The 19,070-nt window shown below is 34.9% G+C and overlaps 1 protein-coding gene and 1 long non-coding RNA gene across 2 annotated transcripts in view; one reads left to right on the top strand and one right to left on the bottom strand.

Annotated features, from left to right (window-relative positions):
• Nucleotides 1–19,070, top strand: part of LOC128203705 (uncharacterized) — a 291,364-nt gene that overhangs the window by 25,527 nt on the left and 246,767 nt on the right. The window lies entirely within an intron of this gene.
• The window catches only part of LOC128203701 (cationic amino acid transporter 2-like), a 107,997-nt gene that overhangs the window by 53,143 nt on the left and 35,784 nt on the right, over nt 1–19,070 (bottom strand). Inside the window, exon 3 of the mRNA XM_052905226.1 lies at nt 10,131–10,250. Within this exon, the coding sequence (XP_052761186.1) occupies nt 10,131–10,250 (120 nt within the window). The remainder of the gene's footprint in view (nt 1–10,130; nt 10,251–19,070) is intronic.

The raw sequence follows: 19,070 nt of genomic DNA, 5'->3' as shown, positions 1-19,070 counted from the left end.
ACAGTATTTTCTCTATTTTCCGGATTTGGATAATACGGCAATATTCAAATAGACACGATCAGAATGCAAATGAAATCATTCAGATCGGAAATTTCTCTAATTCTCTCCGTCTTTTTTTCCTAGTAGAAAATTGATTGATGAATATAAATTGGCTACTTATCCAATTAATGGATCCGACGGGTTTTAGTTTAAGCTAGGATTAAACACACAGTGCCTGATTATCTAGCCAATAGTATATTTAATTGATCAAACACATAGCTAACATTGATAAAATATTTTTGCATTAAAGACTCGAGAAATTAAACATGGCGAAGTACACGGATATTGATTTATGTTATATCAGTACAGTACAGTCGGGTTTTGATTAACCTTTCTCACACCGCAGATAAGTAAACCCAGCCATGCTGGAAATCCTTATATTGCCCACGGGCAATGATAAAAATGTACCCGTATGTAATTACTTTTTATTGTCATAATGCAATTACCTCCCTTGTTGAAGACCGTCGTCTGTAGCACCATGGAAACCTTATCTCGTAGCAATATTTTATATACAAATAAATAATTTTTCGCATCAACATGCACCCAAAAAAGTTTTCCCGCTGCATTCAAGAAATAATGATGCACTCTCCTCACTCAGAACTATTTAAAAAACGATTTGACTATTTACATTTATTGAATCACTGCGCAAACATTTATGACGACCACAAAGTATCACACGAGTTACGCGAGTTATTTTCACTACGCACAAAACAGTTCCATCGAAAAATACATTTTACTTTAAACTTTATTTCGTTAAACTGATATGTTGGAGAAAAAGCATTGTAGTCCTCGTTTCCGCAAAACACCCTACGCTCTAGTTGGGATGAACCTATCTTACACAATCCTCGTTTCCGCAAAAAAACTGTCTGTATGGTATAACACCAGAATATGTTTAAAACCTTGTAACTTTTAAGACATGTAATTTTAATTTAAGATACGAAAACGGTGTAGACGTTCCATCAGTAAGAACAACTAAATATGGCAAAAACTCTTTCCGCTTTGAGGCCAGTCAGGTATGGAACGGCCTCCCAAAGGAAATACTGTGCTCCCAGAACTACCTGGAATTTAGAAGGCTAATCCGCAGCTTGACAGGTCCCTCTTGTAAATGTTAAATGTGCAAATAATACCTTTTTGCTTTAGAAAAAGAAGAAATTGAGAATTACAAGATGTTTCACTGAATATCTTTTATCCTTTGTCTTAATGGAATGACTTACACCAACTGGACAAGATATGGCATTCAAATACCAGAAAAGATTTCAGTGTACTTTTTGAATAAAATAACAACTTATTAAATTAAATAACATGGGCTAATATCTACTTATGATTGATTCAACTTTATATAACATCTGTCGAAAACATACAACTACTTGTGTTTTTCTTTCGGCAAGTATTTTGCTTAGGTGTTACGACTTTACTTTTTCAATTAACATTCTTTTATAGTGATAAGTGTAATGTAAAAATAAACTTAATAAATGTAATACCTCCTCTAAGCAATACCTTCCAAAATATTTTCCTATCAAGCTAGATTAATTTTAGGTGTTTTACCAACTACACATCGATGTACAAAGCTTTTATTCCCTTGTATATTTTGCTACTTACAATTTTGCTATTTCAATGTATATGATTACCCTTTAAGTTATTCTTTTGAACGAACTTACCATTCTACAGTGGTTTGTCAACTAGTGGAACCGTGCGCGTGTGGATTGCCCGTACAGCCGGGAAAACTTGTTAATGTTATTACTGTTTCGATGCTCTAATCCAATTTTACTATTTGTATTTGTATTCATGAATATGATAACGAACGGCTTTTGTTAATACTTGCTCCAATATGTATTCATCTTAACATATATGCTTTCTTTCCAGGTCACAAGGTCATTGTTATATTTGGATATGTTATGTGTGTCTGTTATTCATGTCGGAAAATAGCTCATTGAGCTAATGTTTCTTGTTTACAAATACCTGACTTTAAAAAAAGATTCTTGTATCTTGTAAACCTTACGCTCTAGTAAGGTCGAACCTATGTTACGCAAACCTCGTTCCCGCAAAACACTCTACGCTCTAGTTGGGATAAACCTATCTTAAACAAACCTCGTTCTCGCAAAACACCCCACGCGCTAGTTGGAATGAACCCATCTTACACAAACCTCGTTTCCGCAAAACACCCTACGCTCTAGTTGGGATAAACCTATCTTGCATAAACGTCGTTCCCGCAAAACACCCCACGATCTAGTTGGAATGAACCCATCTTACACAAACCTCGTTCCCGCAAAACACCCCACGCTCTAGTTGGGATAAACCTATCTTAAACAAACCTCGTTCCCGCAAAACACCCTACGCTCTAGTTGGGATAAACCTATCTTAAACAAACCTCGTTCCCGCAAAACACCCAACGCTCTAGTTGGGATAAACCTATCTTACACAAACCTCGTTCCCGCAAAACACCCCACGCTCTAGTTGGGATAAACCTATCTTACACAAACCTCGTTCCCGCAAAACACCCTACGCTCTAGTTGGGATAAACCTATCTTACACTTACCTCGTTCCCGCAAAACACCCCACGCTCTAGTTGGGATAAACCTATCTTACACAAACCTCGTTCCCGCAAAACACCCCACGCTCTAGTTGGAATGAACCCATCTTACACTTACCTCGTTCCCGCAAAACACCCCACGCTCTAGTTGGGATAAACCTATCTAAAACAAACCTCGTTCCCGCAAAACACCCCACGCTCTAGTTGGAATGAACCCATCTTACACTTACCTCGTTCCCGCAAAACACCCTACGCTCTAGTTGGGATAAACCTATCTAAAACAAACCTCGTTCCCGCAAAACACCCCACGCTCTAGTTGGAATGAACCCATCTTACACAAACCTCGTTTCCACAAAACACCCTACGCTCTAGTTGGGATAAACCTATCTTACACAAACCTCGTTTCCGCAAAATACCCCACGCTCTAGTTGGAACCCATCTTACACAAACCTCGTTTCCGCAAAACACCCGACGATCTAGTTAGGTCGAACCTATCTTCCACAAACCTCGTTTCCGCAAAACACCCTACGCACTAATTAGGTCGAACCTATCTTACACATACCTCGTTTTCGCAAAACACCCTACGCTCTAGTTGGAATGAACCCATCTTACATTAACCTCGTTTTCGCAAAACGACCTACGCTCTTGTTGGAATGAACCCATCTTACACAAACCTCGTTTCCGCAAAACACCCTACGCTCTAGTTGGAATGAACCTCCTCTTACACAAACCTCGTTTTCGCAAAACACCCTACGCTCTAGTTGGAATGAACCAATCTTACACAAACCTCGTTTTCGCAAAACACCCTACGCTCTACTTGGAATGAACCCATCTTACACAAACCTCGTTTTCGAAAAAACACCCTACGCTCTAGTTGGAATGAACCTATCTTACACAAACCTCGTTTCCGCAAAACACCCTGCGCTCTAGTTGGAATGAACCCATCTTACACTTACCTCGTTTTCGCAAAACACCCTGCGCTCTAGTTGGAATGAACCCATCTTACACTTACCTCGTTTTCGCAAAACACCCTACGCTCTAGTTGGAATGAACCTATCTTACACTTACCTCGTTTTCGCAAAACACCCTGCGCTCTAGTTGGAATGAACCCATCTTACACTTACCTCGTTTTCGCAAAACACCCTTCGCTCTAGTTGGGATAAACCTATCTTACACTTACCTCGTTTTCGCAAAACACCCTACGCTCTAGTTGGAATGAACCTATCTTACACTTACCTCGTTTTCGCAAAACACCCTGCGCTCTAGTTGGAATGAACCCATCTTACACTTACCTCGTTTTCGCAAAACACTCTGCGCTCTAGTTGGAATGAACCCATCTTACACTTACCTCGTTTTCGCAAAACACCCTACGCTCTAGTTGGAATGAACCTATCTTACACAAACCTCGTTTCCGCAAAACACCCTACGCTCTAGTTGGAATGAACCTATCTTACACAAACCTCGTTTCCGCAAAACACCCCACGCTCTAGTTGGAATGAACCTATCTTACACAAACCTCGTTTCCGCAAAACACCCCACGCTCTAGTTGGAATGAACCCATCTTACAAAAACCTCGTTTCCGCAAAACACCCCACGCTCTAGTTGGAATGAACCCATCTTACACAAACTTCGTTTACGCAAAACACCCCACGCTCTAGTTGGAATGAACATTTTTCTCACCTCAGATAAGAAGATCCAAAAATTTAACAATGCTAGAAATTCTTATCTTACCCACGGGCAAGGATAAAACAAGTACATGTATGGAACTCCGTTTTATCGTTTTATTGCTATTACCTCCCTTGTTAAAGACCGTCGTCAGTAGCATCATAGAAACCTTGTCTTGTGGCAATATTTAGAATGCTTATTAATTATTTCTCGCTTCAAATGGCACCATTATAAAGTTTTCACGCACCATTCAAGAAATAATGCTGCACTCTACCCAGAACTATTTAAAGACCGATATGACTATTAACATAATCTGAAGCACTGCGCGCATATCCATGACAACCACGAATTATAACATATCCAAACGCATTTATTTTCACTGCGCACGAAAGAGTTCCAGCAAAAGACATTTTGTTTAACTGAGGATGGGAAAAAAAGCAACTACCAAAGCCGCTCGTGTAAGATAGTTTCATCCCAACCCTCGCGCAGGGTGTTTTGCGGAAACTCGGTAAACCTCGTTTCCGCAAAACATCCTACGCGAGCGGTCATGGAACTAACTTAAAATGTTTAATTATGACTTAATGTGAACTTAAATATCAATTTCAACTATTTGTTTTCAGTTGATTCTAAATAATAATTTGCCAAATTTTGACTAGAACGTTAAAGCAACAACATTTGAAACACGATTGATTAGTACGTTAACGTATTAGTAAGCGAAGCGATCGAGATCAAGTCGATCGAAAATATGTATCTAGGAACGTTCATGTAAGTAAAGTATGCTCATATTAGGAAATAAATGAAATATCAGGCATGTCTGCATTCCTTCCCCATATAAATATGCATGAGCAATTATTGTTGGAACTGGGCGTTGGAAGAAGGCAACCCCTTCTGCGTTGAGATGTTTTGTAGGTTTTGAAACTGAAATCATCTTTAACAAAAGAATCAGTAGAACTGATTAAAGATGCACTCTTACTCCCAAATAAGATATACCACGATTAATAATATTGTTGTAATATTCCAAAAAATGATGAATAAATGTCGAAAACAATGGTTTTTATAAAGGATGTGTAGTTTAATTTGAAAGAAATGAGTATAAAGCACAGTATGTCTACCTCATGAGACTATAGTAGACCACAGTAAATATTTTAGCACTTACCAATTATTTAATATTTTTGCGCTTTCTGCTAATCCTGTTAAGTGCACGGTTACAACCTTGCAGTTATCAGTAATTAATATTTTCCATAACTGTATTATTTAGTTAGTATTTAAAATTAATCAGTCAAAATTGATGTTTGTTATACATGTTTATATATTGATTCTAAATAAGAGTGTCACTTTAATCCTCCCCGAAAATTGTACACTTGAGCAAAAGGGCTAACATGAATAAAGAAACTAGAGTTAAAGAGTTGAGGTTTCTGGGCCTGAACTCCCAAGTTTCATTTATTTCCACTCAGCTGATAAAATAAGATCAGACAAGCAATAAGTCTGCAAATACTAAGGAGCAGTTATTGTTTCTGGTACACTATAAACATTCTCATGCCCTTCATAATTATATTAAGTTTCATTTGATTCCCGAAAGTAGTTCTAGGGATATGTCCTTGTCAATCTTTGTATATAAAAACACAAAACGGAAATTATTCTGCAAATAATACAAGCAGAGTTATCGTTCTTGTTTACTGCATATGTTCCCATAACTTTATCATTGTTCCAAGTTTCAGTTCGCTCCAATAGTTTTACAGATTTCTTTAACGTTGAAATCTGACCCCCACCGTTGATTAAAGACCCTACCACGCGTGTTATTTGAACCTCGTTCAAAACTGATCTGAAGTCATGTACAAGCGGCCTAGCGGCGTGAAGCTAGCGGCCTATTTTTTCTCTATTTCAAAGCCATTGTTCATGCGTTTTCTTGGATAACAATGATAAATCAATGTTTCTTATTTATACTGATATATAACACTGCTTGCTTGACTTTTTTGAAAAAAGAGAGTTAATAATCGCATCAGATTGATATTTTGAGCATTCATTTATCATTGTTTGAGAAGTAAAAACGTGAATACATGCTTTGAAAAAGGAAAACAAAATAAGCCGCTAGCCCGCTAGGCCGCCAACTTCACGCCACAAGGCCGCTGAACTGCTTGGTCGATTTAAAAAAAATCGTTGATAATCGCTCCAGAGTAATAATTTGTGCATAAAACAGTTAATATATCATTGTTTTAGTAAAGAAAGCATGCCGCTGGGTCGCTGAACTGCTTGACTGACTCTTTTGAAAAGAAGTTTATAATCGCTTAAGATTGATAATTTAAGCATACAAACATTTGATTTATCATTGTTTGAGAAGTAAAAACATGTAAACATGCTTTGAAAAAGGAAAACATTTTAGGCCGCTAGGCCGCCAACTTCACGCCACTCGGCCGCTAGGCCGATGAACTGCTTGATCGACTATTTTGATTTTTTTTTTCGATAATTAATGCTTAAAACCATGACACTTCTTATGTTGTGTATTCAAAAGTTAATACTTTTTGCTCTATTCAAAACAACTTGATTTCATGGTCAACAATAAGTAAACATAGAAAATGTTTGTTTTTTTTATCTAGGGTCGAGGGGTTTTACCAGGTTGGGTCGGATTGTCCTCAACACACGTATTCTTTTAGGCCATTAGTTGACTTGTACGGAGGCGTATATCGTATATACTGATGAACTGATCAAGTTGTCTTGTAGATGACTTTTGCTGTGTTTATATGCCCTCGGGGGCAAATGTGTTCATAAAAAAGCAAAGACCAACGCGTCAATTAACTGTAGCTGGCGATTTTGCCCTTAGTCTTTAGGTGGGGTTAAATTGACCCCCGTGAGTATTTGTATAAACTTAAAACGCGTCAATTTATTTGTCCCCATCATTATTTTGATTTTGGCAGGGTCTTACAGTAAATACTTAACAAAAAAAATAAACAAAATAAAGAAAAAAACTGTTTTAAACACAACTTTATTTATTTAGCTCGACGGTGTCGTCTTTTTCGACAATGCAATAAACGAGATCACGTTAGATTCTCTACAACATACATATGAAAAGACGCCATCCAATAAGCTTGAAGAGGTCGCTGGTTCTTGGACCCCTGGAGTGCTTTATCTTATACGGATAGTCGATCACTAACGAATATCCTCAATTTAACGCATCGTTAAAAATGACCCATCAGCTGATTAAGGTTTTATAGTGATCCGTTTTCAACGGCTGTTGTAATCAAAATTTAATGTTGAACAGTTGTCGGGGTCAATTTTAAATGGGGTCATAATTTAATGTTACACCGGGGTTCCATTTTATTCGCCTACATCGTAGATGATAACGAGTACCGAACTTTTATACAGTTTTATATGAAACACGTTTATGATGCCTATGCTTAATCTGTTGGCTAAATGTGAATTCATATACGTTTCTAAGTAACTGCCCAGCAAACATGACCATATCGGGCCGATGTCGGCTGAATAACGGGATATCGATATGGGCCCGATATGGGCATATTGACTGAAACATTGTATGCATAATAATACTATCTGATTTAAATTTGAATGTTTATACATAATTACATAAACAATAGCTTTTATTTTTTCATGGACAAAAAAACTTTTATAAATATGTCAATATCGGGCCGACATTGGGCCGATGTATACGTGGTATTGCTTCAAGGGAGAGCAATGTATATGTTGCAACTTTCAGTTCATTCCCCTGGCGATTAATAAATATTTAAATTCATTATCATTAAGTAATAGAACCAACTTAAGTTGATATTGTTATTTTTTTAATTAATTCTGTAATTAAAAGATTCAGTTCATGTTTATTTGATTATTTTTTTTACGAAATTATTTAGTTTTGTATTCACTGCGGTATTTGTGCCATTTGAAAGAGATGATGAAAGTCAAATCATATTTTTGGTTTTAATCAATGGTAAGTACTATTTGAATCGTTGTTGAGCGCATGAATATAAGGAATTATTATAGTACTATTTTGTTAATCTATAGTTTTATTCTCGAAAGTTATAAATACTTTTATTTCGAGTAAATATGTTGAAAAGGAATTCGTGTAATATATTTTCGTGACTAGTTTTCTTTGTTGTTTTATGAGTTTGATTAAAATCACCATTTAGGTAGCATGTGCACACAAAAGCAAAGTATCACATTAATGATTTGGTTGGGTTTGAACGATTAATTTATTAATTTATTAAGACAGACTTAAAATGAACATTTTGTTATTAATTATGAATCATTTAATTTACAGTATCGTATATTGTGGAAAGATCGAAGTTGCAGAGAGCGGACAACTGCAAATTGAGACTCGGAAAATGAGGAATAAAGGCCACCGTCCCAATGTAACCATTTATACTGAACTTATTCATACTATGTTAGTTACAATCAGTCTGTCATGGTGTGCATTTATATAATTTTTGTGAAGCAAATTAATTTATGATACATCTGTTAATGAATGAAGATCGAAGGTATTGATAAAAAGCAGGTGATTTAGGCTATTTCACACTTAAGAAAAAGCAGGTTGACTATGCCAACCTTTAAATTTACATAAAGGGGAGAAATGATCAGGATAACCGATCAATGCATTTGTTACTATAACAAAATGTGATGCATTTTCAGAGGAAGAGTGTTTTAATCAGATGAGGATAAATAAATGTCAGTGACAACACCACCAAGGCATTTGAAGGTGACAGTGGCAATGGTAGAACTGTTCTGCAAGCATCACAACAGTTACTACAAGATCCCCCAATAGTTGCACCATCTCTACAGGTATATACCGTTTTTAACCTTTGTTTACAAGCATAGTTCAAGTATATAATCCCCCAGAAACATGCGAAGGAGTGTAGGCAAATTGAATACAAACAACAGAAAAAATAATTCACATTTAACAAAAACCCAATTAAAAATTAAAAATACCAAATTCCTTGAAAATGCATTTTGTTTTACCCGTATCCTGAAAAAAACTTATTATTTCTACCTATGTATTAATAGTACATGCACTTATTCCAGCGGCTGTCGTGAAATTCCGTCGTTTCTCACAGGACAGGTACGAGAGACATATGCCGCCTGGATAGGGAGAGCATCGGACAGAGATGGTGGAAGGGAAATTAGGAGGGAAATGAGGCAGGCACAGATGTCTGAGTGCATCCTTGGAACTCCGGGATGAAAAAATAAAACAATATTATGTTAAAAACCCTTAATGTTTAATGCAGGAGCTTTACCTTAAGTATTGTTCAATGAAATAACTCTTATTTCAAGTCTGATTTTGTTAGTTTATTTATACAGTGACATTCTGTGTGTATTATGACATATCTATGTATTGTAACTTGTACATTTTGATCATACTGTTCTGGGGTATTATCCACATTCTGTGATAACCCTATTGTTTAAATGTTTAAAGCACAGATAATAATTAAAAAAAATGCAAGATCAAATGGCTTATTTTTTTGTGTAGGAATTTTTAAGTATATAGTATGCCTGTAGGTTTACGGTAGATTTTCTCTGCATTATTATTTTTTCTCTCTGAAGACTAACCAAGACAACATCTTGTGTTTAACTATCATGTTCTGTTGTCATTGAGCATAACAATCCTGCTGTATGAGAATAGGGACGAAAATGGATCTCGGCATCATGCTGGCTAAATGTCGGCTATTACAAAGATGCCGACATAGGCCCGATATCTAGCCGTGTTGCACATCCGACATCGGCCCGATGTAAATGCCGATGTCGGGCCGATGAAGTGTTCCATATCGGCCCGACATCGGGCCGATATAAAATATTTGCTGGGTGTTAACAAGTATGTTCTTATCTACGGTATTACACATATACCGGAAATATGATATGTTATCGTATATAATAATATAAGCATATGTGTAGTTACCTGAAAGCAATGTAGCGACGCCTGCAATAATAATGGAAATGACGAAGGATGGTCCAGCTTCGCTCTTTATTGCGTACGATGTGACGACATACACTCCAACTCCAAGGGATGAACCAACTCCTGTTACAAAAGTAAAACGGATATTCTGATAAATAATATACAATTTACATTTATGTCAACATTGGTGTACTATTTCTTGAAACCATTGTATGGTCAAGCAATATTGTACCGAATGTTTTCTTCCTAATGTGTTTTACATAAGATATGGAATCCATCTATTTGACCCTTCCTCCCCCACAACAGCCACGTGAAGTAAACTTCACAACTATCAACACGTATGGCGGGACGAACGTTTCATTATATTGTTGATAAATATTGTCGAGATTTCTTTTATTTTTTTATTGATCAGTGAAATAACAGCATCAAAATATTAATTTTATATTTTACCTGCAGACTAAGGAGTGAAAATATCAACTTTAAGAATAACTTAAACTCAGTAGTTACTTCCCGTTGATCAAAACTGAGTACCTCGTTTTTGAACCAGTAAATATGTAAAAGTAATAATTTCACAATTTTCGAAAAAACACTCATTGATATGTTTAAAACAATAGGGCCCTGAAGGCCCTGTATCGCTCACCTGATCCAATTCAAGTGTGATATAAGTGTTGTCAGGGCGAGAGCAATTGTGACAGGGGGAGATAATAAGTGTTTTCAATGCTACATGTTAAATATTATAGTTGAGGGTATTACAGTTTTAGAGAATTTGAAATCAGTCAGTCTGGTGGTCTGCTACCTTAGAAAGGATGCGTACTTGTCTTTGTTTGTACATTTTTATTCTCTGTTCTCGTTATGGTTGGAGTATAAACATGAAAATTGTCAAGTTCCATGAACATATGGTTATAAATTTGGCATCTAGAGTGTTAACATGCTTTTCCTATTATTTGACCTGGTGACCTAGTTTTTGACCGCACATGACCAAGAATCGAACTTGGCCTAGAGCTAGTCAATATAAACATTCTGACTAAGTTTCATAAACATACAGTCATAAATGTGACCTCTAGAGTGCTAACAAGCTTTTCCTATGATTAGACCTAATGACCTAGTTTTTAACCACACATGACCCGGATTCAAACTTGACTTAGAGATTATTTATATAAACATTTTGACCAACTTTCATGAAGATACAGTCATAAATGTGACCTCCTTCAATTTGACCTGGTGACCTAGTTTTTAACCCCAGATGACCCAATATTGAACTCGTCCAAGATTTTATTGAGGGTAACATTCTGACCAAGTTTCATTAAGATTGTGCCTAAATTGTGACCTCTAGAGTCACATTGTTGACGACGGACGACGGACACAGGGCGATCACAATAGCTCACCTTGAGCACTTCGTGCTCAGGTGAGCTAAAAATAATTGAAAACAAATTTGCCGTTTATTAGAGAAATTGTAATCTATTTTTAACGTTTTGTTGTGCTAAATGCTCAAGCATTTGGTTACGTGCAAAATATTAGATAGATAGACGAACACAAATGCGAGAACATGCTAGAAATTCTATGTAATATCATCTATAATTGATTTTTTTTTTCAAACTATTTGACTTTGTAGTACGGACTTCTCGGAACATTCACTGATGGACTAATAAGTGAAAGACCCCACCGTCGTCAAATGCTATCGACGAAGTGTGGTCTTCATTCCATTTTGGAAATTACAACTCGTTCGCAAGCAAATCAGACAGTAAGAGTGAGTTAATATCCATGTAACATGAACTAAATTCTAAAACTTGGAAAATTGTTTTAATCCTTATTTGTTTCATTCACTTTCGGTCTTTAAACATTGGCGACCAGTGTTATTTATGTACTGTATTCATGCTCTGTTCAATATAAATACAAAAATACCAATAAATCTCCGAAAATAAGCGTAAACAAATAAAGGATATTTGTTTATTTCAGTGTAAGATCGTATTTTAGTTCACGGATGTCAGAGAAAAACATACTTTCACGAGTGGCAAAGCCACAAGTGAAAATATAGTTTTCTCTGACATCCGTGATATAAATTATTATTATTTTAATTTATTTTCTTAATAACCTCCTTTTTTGAAAATTGTTATTTACGCCGCTACCCGTGGGACGCCCGTCACGCAAAATTATAGCTGTTGACGTAACTGTCAAATTTCTACTTCCGGTTTAATGAGAAAAAGATTCTGTAATATCCTTTTTATAGTTAATTTTTTGCTTTTTTAGTGCAAATATTTTATGAAAATTAATCAATGAAATTTATAATTGCATCTATGTTCCAAATAACCCCGAAAGCACTTTTATTTTAAACAGGGCATAGATACATAACCAAATTACTACGCCGCCATTTATGAAATAAGCATTTGAAAGGTCGAGCATGCTAGCAGAGCAATTGAGGATAATCAATAATTGAATATGTTAGCTGTGTAATGTTAGCAAAACATACGACATTTGACATTGGACATTCGAAAATGAATGTCGTGCTGGCAAGACATCGGACATTCAAAAACCAATTGTCGTGCTGGTAAGATATTGGATATTTTGCACTTCAATTGAATCGCACATTGGACATTCAAAATTGTTTCGAGTATCAATTTTCATCTTGGACAACGGAACTTTGTATTGTTGGAATGGGTCTGGAGAATATTTGCGTGATAAAAGGGCTTATATACGTTGTCTTACGATGGGCGCTCAGCAGGGTGCCCACCTTAAATGGATTAAAATATCAAAATGATAAAAGACTACTTCCTCCAAAGACTGTCTGAAAAGAAATGGACACCATGAAGAAAGTTAACACGTTATGTGAGTCTCAAAAATTACATTAGACGGCATTAATTTTTGAATGTCCAATATCCAGTGTCGTGCTAGCATTTTCGAATGTCCAATGTCGTGCTAGCACGACATTCACTTTTAAATGTCCAATGTCCAATGTCGTGCCAGTACGACTTTTATTTTTGAATTGCCAATGTCCAATGTTGTGCTAGCAAGACATTCATTTTTGAATGTCCAATGTCCAAACGAACTATTGTGAAGGATTTTTTATGCTTTTTTTTTCTAAAAAACATGAATTTCTGAATTTTCCGTGTTGAAAGAAAAGACAACATTCATCATATATATGATTTTTTTTTAAGTTCACATTAAAAGAATAGTTTGAATGTTTTAAAATTATTCATTTTAGTATTTTTGCGTCATTGAAAGGTGTGTTTTGCAAACAAACTACTGTGAAGGATTATTTTCATTTTTATGACTTTTTCGGCTTTGAAAACATGAATTTCTCGATTTTCCGTGTTGAAAGAAAAGACAACATTCATCATATAACGCTTTGATGCTCGGTACGGTGAGTTGAAACTAAATTACCGCTTTAATGGCAAAGTAAAGTGTTTTGAATTTGAAGACGCGCTTTCTTCAAAATATACGGGAAACTTCGCACGATTTAGTCTTAGCAGAGCTGCTAATCTGCCCAGTTGCTCAGCATATATATATTGTAAATGAACCAAATATATTGTCATATCCCTGTGTTGATGATATTGTTCGACAGGCAGGCGTTGATACAGAAATTGCACCTCCAAATAATGATTACTTAAAAGTAGGTAATTTTAAATATGTATGGAATTCTGAAAAGATAATAGAAGTGATGTTGACAATAGTATCTCTGATCTTTGTGATATTGTAATGTAATTGGCTATGCATATTTGCCCAACAGTTATTGAATTTTTTAATATTCAAGATGATTAATCCAGCTAGTATATTAAAATACTGCCTGCGTTTGTTGTCAACAGTAACTTTCATTGGCCGCGAAAATACATTACTTTCCCCCTACCTGCAATAATAGCTGTGTTGTATACACTGGTCAGTGGCTATACAGTAGCTCATGGTTATAGTTGAATCACTGGCACCGGATTTTCAAACTCAATCATTTTTTAAAAAAATCAAAAACAAATCCTATAATTCTTTACTAAAAATTATAATACCGAATATGTAAAAAAAAAATATATATTTTTTTAAATATGCACTTTGTACTGTATAATATATATATATTTGCTTATGTGAAGAGCTAGCTTGGGATTGCTTTTGAGTGGGGAGAGGCTAAGGTCAAGGTCACTATTACTTAAAATAGAAAAATGGTCAAGGGCACTGTTACTTAAAATAGAAAAATGGTTTCTGCCCAATAACTTTAGTTAGCATTGACAGATATTAATGAAACTTGGTGTGTAGGTAGCTTATGTGAAGAGCTAGCTTGGGATTGCTTTTGAGGGGTTGGAGCTAAGTCCAAGGTCGCCTGTTACTGAAAATAGAAAAAATGGTTTCTGCCCAATAACTTTAGTTAGGATTGATAGATATTGACAAAAGTTGGTGTGTAGGTAGCCTATGTAAAGAGCTAGCTTGGGATTGCTATTGAGGGGGGAGGGGCTAACGTCAAGGTCACTGTTACTTAAAATAGAAAAATGGTTTCTGCCCAATAATTTTTGTTAGGATTGATAGATATTGACGAAAGTTGGTGTGTAGGTAGCCTATGTAAAGAGCTAGCATGGGATTGCTATTGAGGGGGGAGGGGCTAAGGTCAAGGTCACTGTTACTTAAAATATAAAAATGGTTTCTGCCCAATAACTTTAGTTAGCATTGACCGATATTGATGAAACTTGGTGTGTAAGTTGCTTATGTGAAGAACTAGCTTGGGATTGCTTTAGAGTTTGGAGGGGCTAAGGTCGAGGTCACTATTACTTAAAATAGAAAAATGGTCAAGGTCACTGTTACTTAAAATAGAAAAAGAGTTTCTGCCCAATAACTTTAGTTAGCATTGACCGATATTGATGAAACTTGGTTTGTAGGTAGCTTATGTACAGAGCTAGCTTGGGATTGCTTTTGATGGGGGTGGGGCTAAGGTCAAGGTCGCCTGTTACTAAAAAAAGAAAAATGGTTTCTGCCCAATAATATAAGTTAGCATTGATAGATATTAATGAAACTTAGTGTGTAGGTAGCTTATGTGAAGAGCTAGCTTGGAATTGCTTTTGAGTGGGGAGGGGCTAAGGTCAAGGTCACTATAACTAAAAATAGAAAAATGGTTTCCGCCCAATAACTTTAGTTATGATTGACAGATATTGATGAAACTTGGTGTGTAGGTAGCATGTGAAGAGCTAGCTTGGGATTGCTTTTGAGTGGGGAGGGGCTACGGTCAATGTCACTGTTACTTGAAATAGAAAAAAAATAATTGCCAAATAACTTTTGATAGCATTGATAGATATTGATTAAACTTGGTGTGTGGATAGCTTATGTAAAGAGCTAGCTTGGGATTGCTTTTGAGGGGGGGGGGGGGGGGGCTAAGGTCAAGGTCACTGTTACTAAAAATTTAAAAATGGTGTCCGCCCAATAACTTTAGTTAGCATTGATAGATATTGATAAAACTTGGTGTGTAGGTAGCTTATGTACAGAGCTAGCTTGGGATTGCTTTTGAGGGGGTTGGAGCTAAGGTCAAGGTCACTGTTACTAAAAATAGAAAAATGGTTTCTGCCCAATAACTTTAGTTAGGATTGATAGATATTGACGAAATTTTGTGTGTAGATACTAGTAGCTTATGTGAAGAGCAGGCTTGGAATTTCTTTTGAGGGGGGTGGGGTCAAGGTCACTGTTACTTAAAATAGAAAAATGGTTTCTGCCCAATAACTTTAGTTAGCATTGATAGATATTGATGAAACTTAGAGCGAAGGTAGCTTATGTGAAGAGCTAGCTTTGGAGGTGGGGTCAAGGTCACTGTTCCTAAAAATAGAAAAATGTTTTTCTGCCCAACAACTTAGTTAGAATTGATGGATAGTGATGAATCTTAGTGTGAATATAGCTTATTTGAAGCTGCAGATTGAACTTGCTCATACAACAAATTAATTGGCTATAATTTCTGATTGCCCATAACAAAAACCTGGTTTCGTCGCATTGCGGCGCTTCTAGTATTATATTGTTAGAGATAACTTGTTGTTTGAATTAATCAAGCTAGGCTTTAGAGGAAATATATTAAACATAGTAAAGACAATGTATACAAATGTTTGATCAAGAGTTAGGTATAAAACTCAGTTAAGTGATAATTTCTCACGTCAGACAGTAGGCTATTAGACAGGGATAATCTTTGTCTCCGTTATTATTTTGTATGTATTAAAATGATATAGAAGAACATTTTTATGTTTAGGTATGAAGGTATTAAATTTTATATGTTTAAAATGTTCCTCTTATTGTATGCTGACGAAATTATTATTTTATCAGAATATGAATGTTAGTAATAAAATGGCCTGTTGTTGTTAGAAGGTAATAATTATTATAATTATTGTAATAGATGAAAACTTGGTGTACATTTAACTAAAACAAAGGTAATGATTTTTAAAACGGCGGAAACATTAGGCGAAATTTAATATTTTTGTATCAAGGGCATGAGTTCGAGACTGATTAAATTTACTTATCTAGGAATAGTCTTTACCACTGATGGTTCATTTAGTACAACGTTTGACACTTGACACTTACTCAGGACAAGCTATGAAGGCTTTATACAAGCTTAATTCAGACCTAGTTATTTTTTTCTGGTATATCTGATATACAAGTTGTTGATGATTTTAATTATTTGGGTGTTGTTTTTAATTATACTGGAAATTTTAACCTGAACCAAGAACATTTGAATGGCAAAGCACTTAAGGCAATGAACGTATTATTTTGTAAATGTCAAGATTATGACTTAAAACCCAAAATTATGTGTCAGTTATTTGACGCATTTGTTGGTTCTATTTTAAATTATTCAGCAGAGGTTTGGGGGTATACTAAATCAAAGGAATTAGAAAGAATTCATTTGAAATTTTGTAAAAGATTATTGAACGTTAAAACAAACACTTGCAATGCCACTGTTTACGGAGAGTTGGGTAGATATCCATTATATATTCATAGATATGTGCGTATATTGTCTTATTGGTTTAAAGTTGCTAACAGTGATAATATTATCATAAAATCTGTATACAAACAGGCTAAGAGTGATAGTAATAAAGGTTGCCGTAATTGGGTGTATAATGTTAAAAAGATATTAAATGATTATGGTTTTAGTTATGTGTTTGGTGATAATTACAATATTGATGTTAAATCATTCATAAAAAAATTCAAATGTAGAATTATCGATACTTTTAAACAATATTGGTATAGTACTATAGAAAATAGCACGGTGTTAGATGTGTATAGACATTTTAAAACCTGTCTGGAATATGAACCTTATTTAGATATTTTACCAAAGAGCTTACGTTTTTTCTTTTGTAGACTACGGCTGTCCGTGCACCCACTCCATATTCAAACTGGTAGATACAATAGAAATAACGTTGTACGCAACCAAAGATATTGTTTGTGTTGTAACTCTAATGACATCGAAGATGAATATCATTTTATTTGTGTTTGTAAATCCTTTAGCAATTTAAGAAAGAAATATATCAACAATTGTTACTTTATAAGACCTTCTGTATTTAAATATATGCAGCTGTTGAAATCTAACAATAGAGCTGAACTGATTAACTTATGTCTGTTTGTTAAAAATGCTCTCAAAGAAAGATCCGCTTTGATTAATGTTAGAACATAATTCTATTTAATGTTCATCCTCTGATATATATATATTAGTTTATTTAATATAATTACTTAGAAGTATTGAATACTTTTGTACATATATATTTGTATATATATACTCATTTGTTTGCATTATCTGTTACTTTACATACACGTTGACATTATATGTTATATCATTATGTGTTGTTGACGATGTACATTGTACAAGTCAAAATAAATTGTCTGTCTGTCTGTCTATATCAACCAGCCATTATTTGTCTTTGTTTGATAAACTAACATATCCTGTTTTAAACTATGGTTGTGAAGTATGGGGTCTACAAGAAAGCATTAAGTTTAGAACGAGTTCATTTAAAATTCTCTAAAGAAATACGTGTGTGTGTAAGAAACCAGACTAAGAACAATTTTGTTTACCGAGGACTTGGTAGAGCACCATTAATTGTAATTGTAAATGGGATTAATTTAGTATTGATTTAGATTTTACAATGTGATGATATTAACAGTTGGCGGACCTTCAAACACCCGCGAATGTTAAAGCTGTTTATAAAATATTGTATAGAGATTAAGCAAATTGTAAGACTCAGGCAAAAAGAATTAGAGATATATTGTAAACAATAGGATTTTATGATGCATGTTTATTTTAAAGTGTTGGTGATTTTAATATATTTATTTGTGAACTGAAACAGAGTCTAAAATATGTATATTAACACAAATGGTTTGCAGAAGTTAATATTTTATGTAGAGGCAAAACTTATGTATTGTTCGCAGACTTAAGTTACAACCATACTTGTGTGACAATAATATAATTAAATTTAGGAAAACATTGACGAGACTTAGAATATCGTCACACACATTAGAAATTGAGGCCGGTAAATGGCACATACCTACTCCTATATATGTTGATGAAAGGAAATGTCAAGTTTGCAATAAACTAGAAGAAAAATTTCATTTCTTGTTTGAATGCATTTTATATAGTCATTTATGAAGAAAATACATACACAAATACTATTGGAATAGACCAAATACTCGTATACCAAAATTTGTTGATTTTTTTTTACAAATACAAATAAGACTATTCAAAGGAAATTAGCGATGTTTATTCACTAGTCTTAGAAATTCCATGTTCTATTTATGATGACATTGTATAACACATTTAAATGATATTTGTAACCACTGTCACCTCACTATGATTATATTATGTTCTATGTGTACTGTCTATGTTCAATTTGGGGTTCGTTAGTACCTTGTTAGCACAACTAAGTATACATGTTTTGATATATATTGTGACCAACGATCGATTTACACTTTTGTATATAATTATGGGATATTATGAATTCCATCGATGTATGC

Source organism: Mya arenaria, chromosome 9 (genome assembly GCF_026914265.1).
Source record: "Mya arenaria isolate MELC-2E11 chromosome 9, ASM2691426v1".
Classification (NCBI taxonomy): domain Eukaryota; kingdom Metazoa; phylum Mollusca; class Bivalvia; order Myida; family Myidae; genus Mya; species Mya arenaria.
This window is presented reverse-complemented; position numbering and strand designations above follow the sequence as displayed.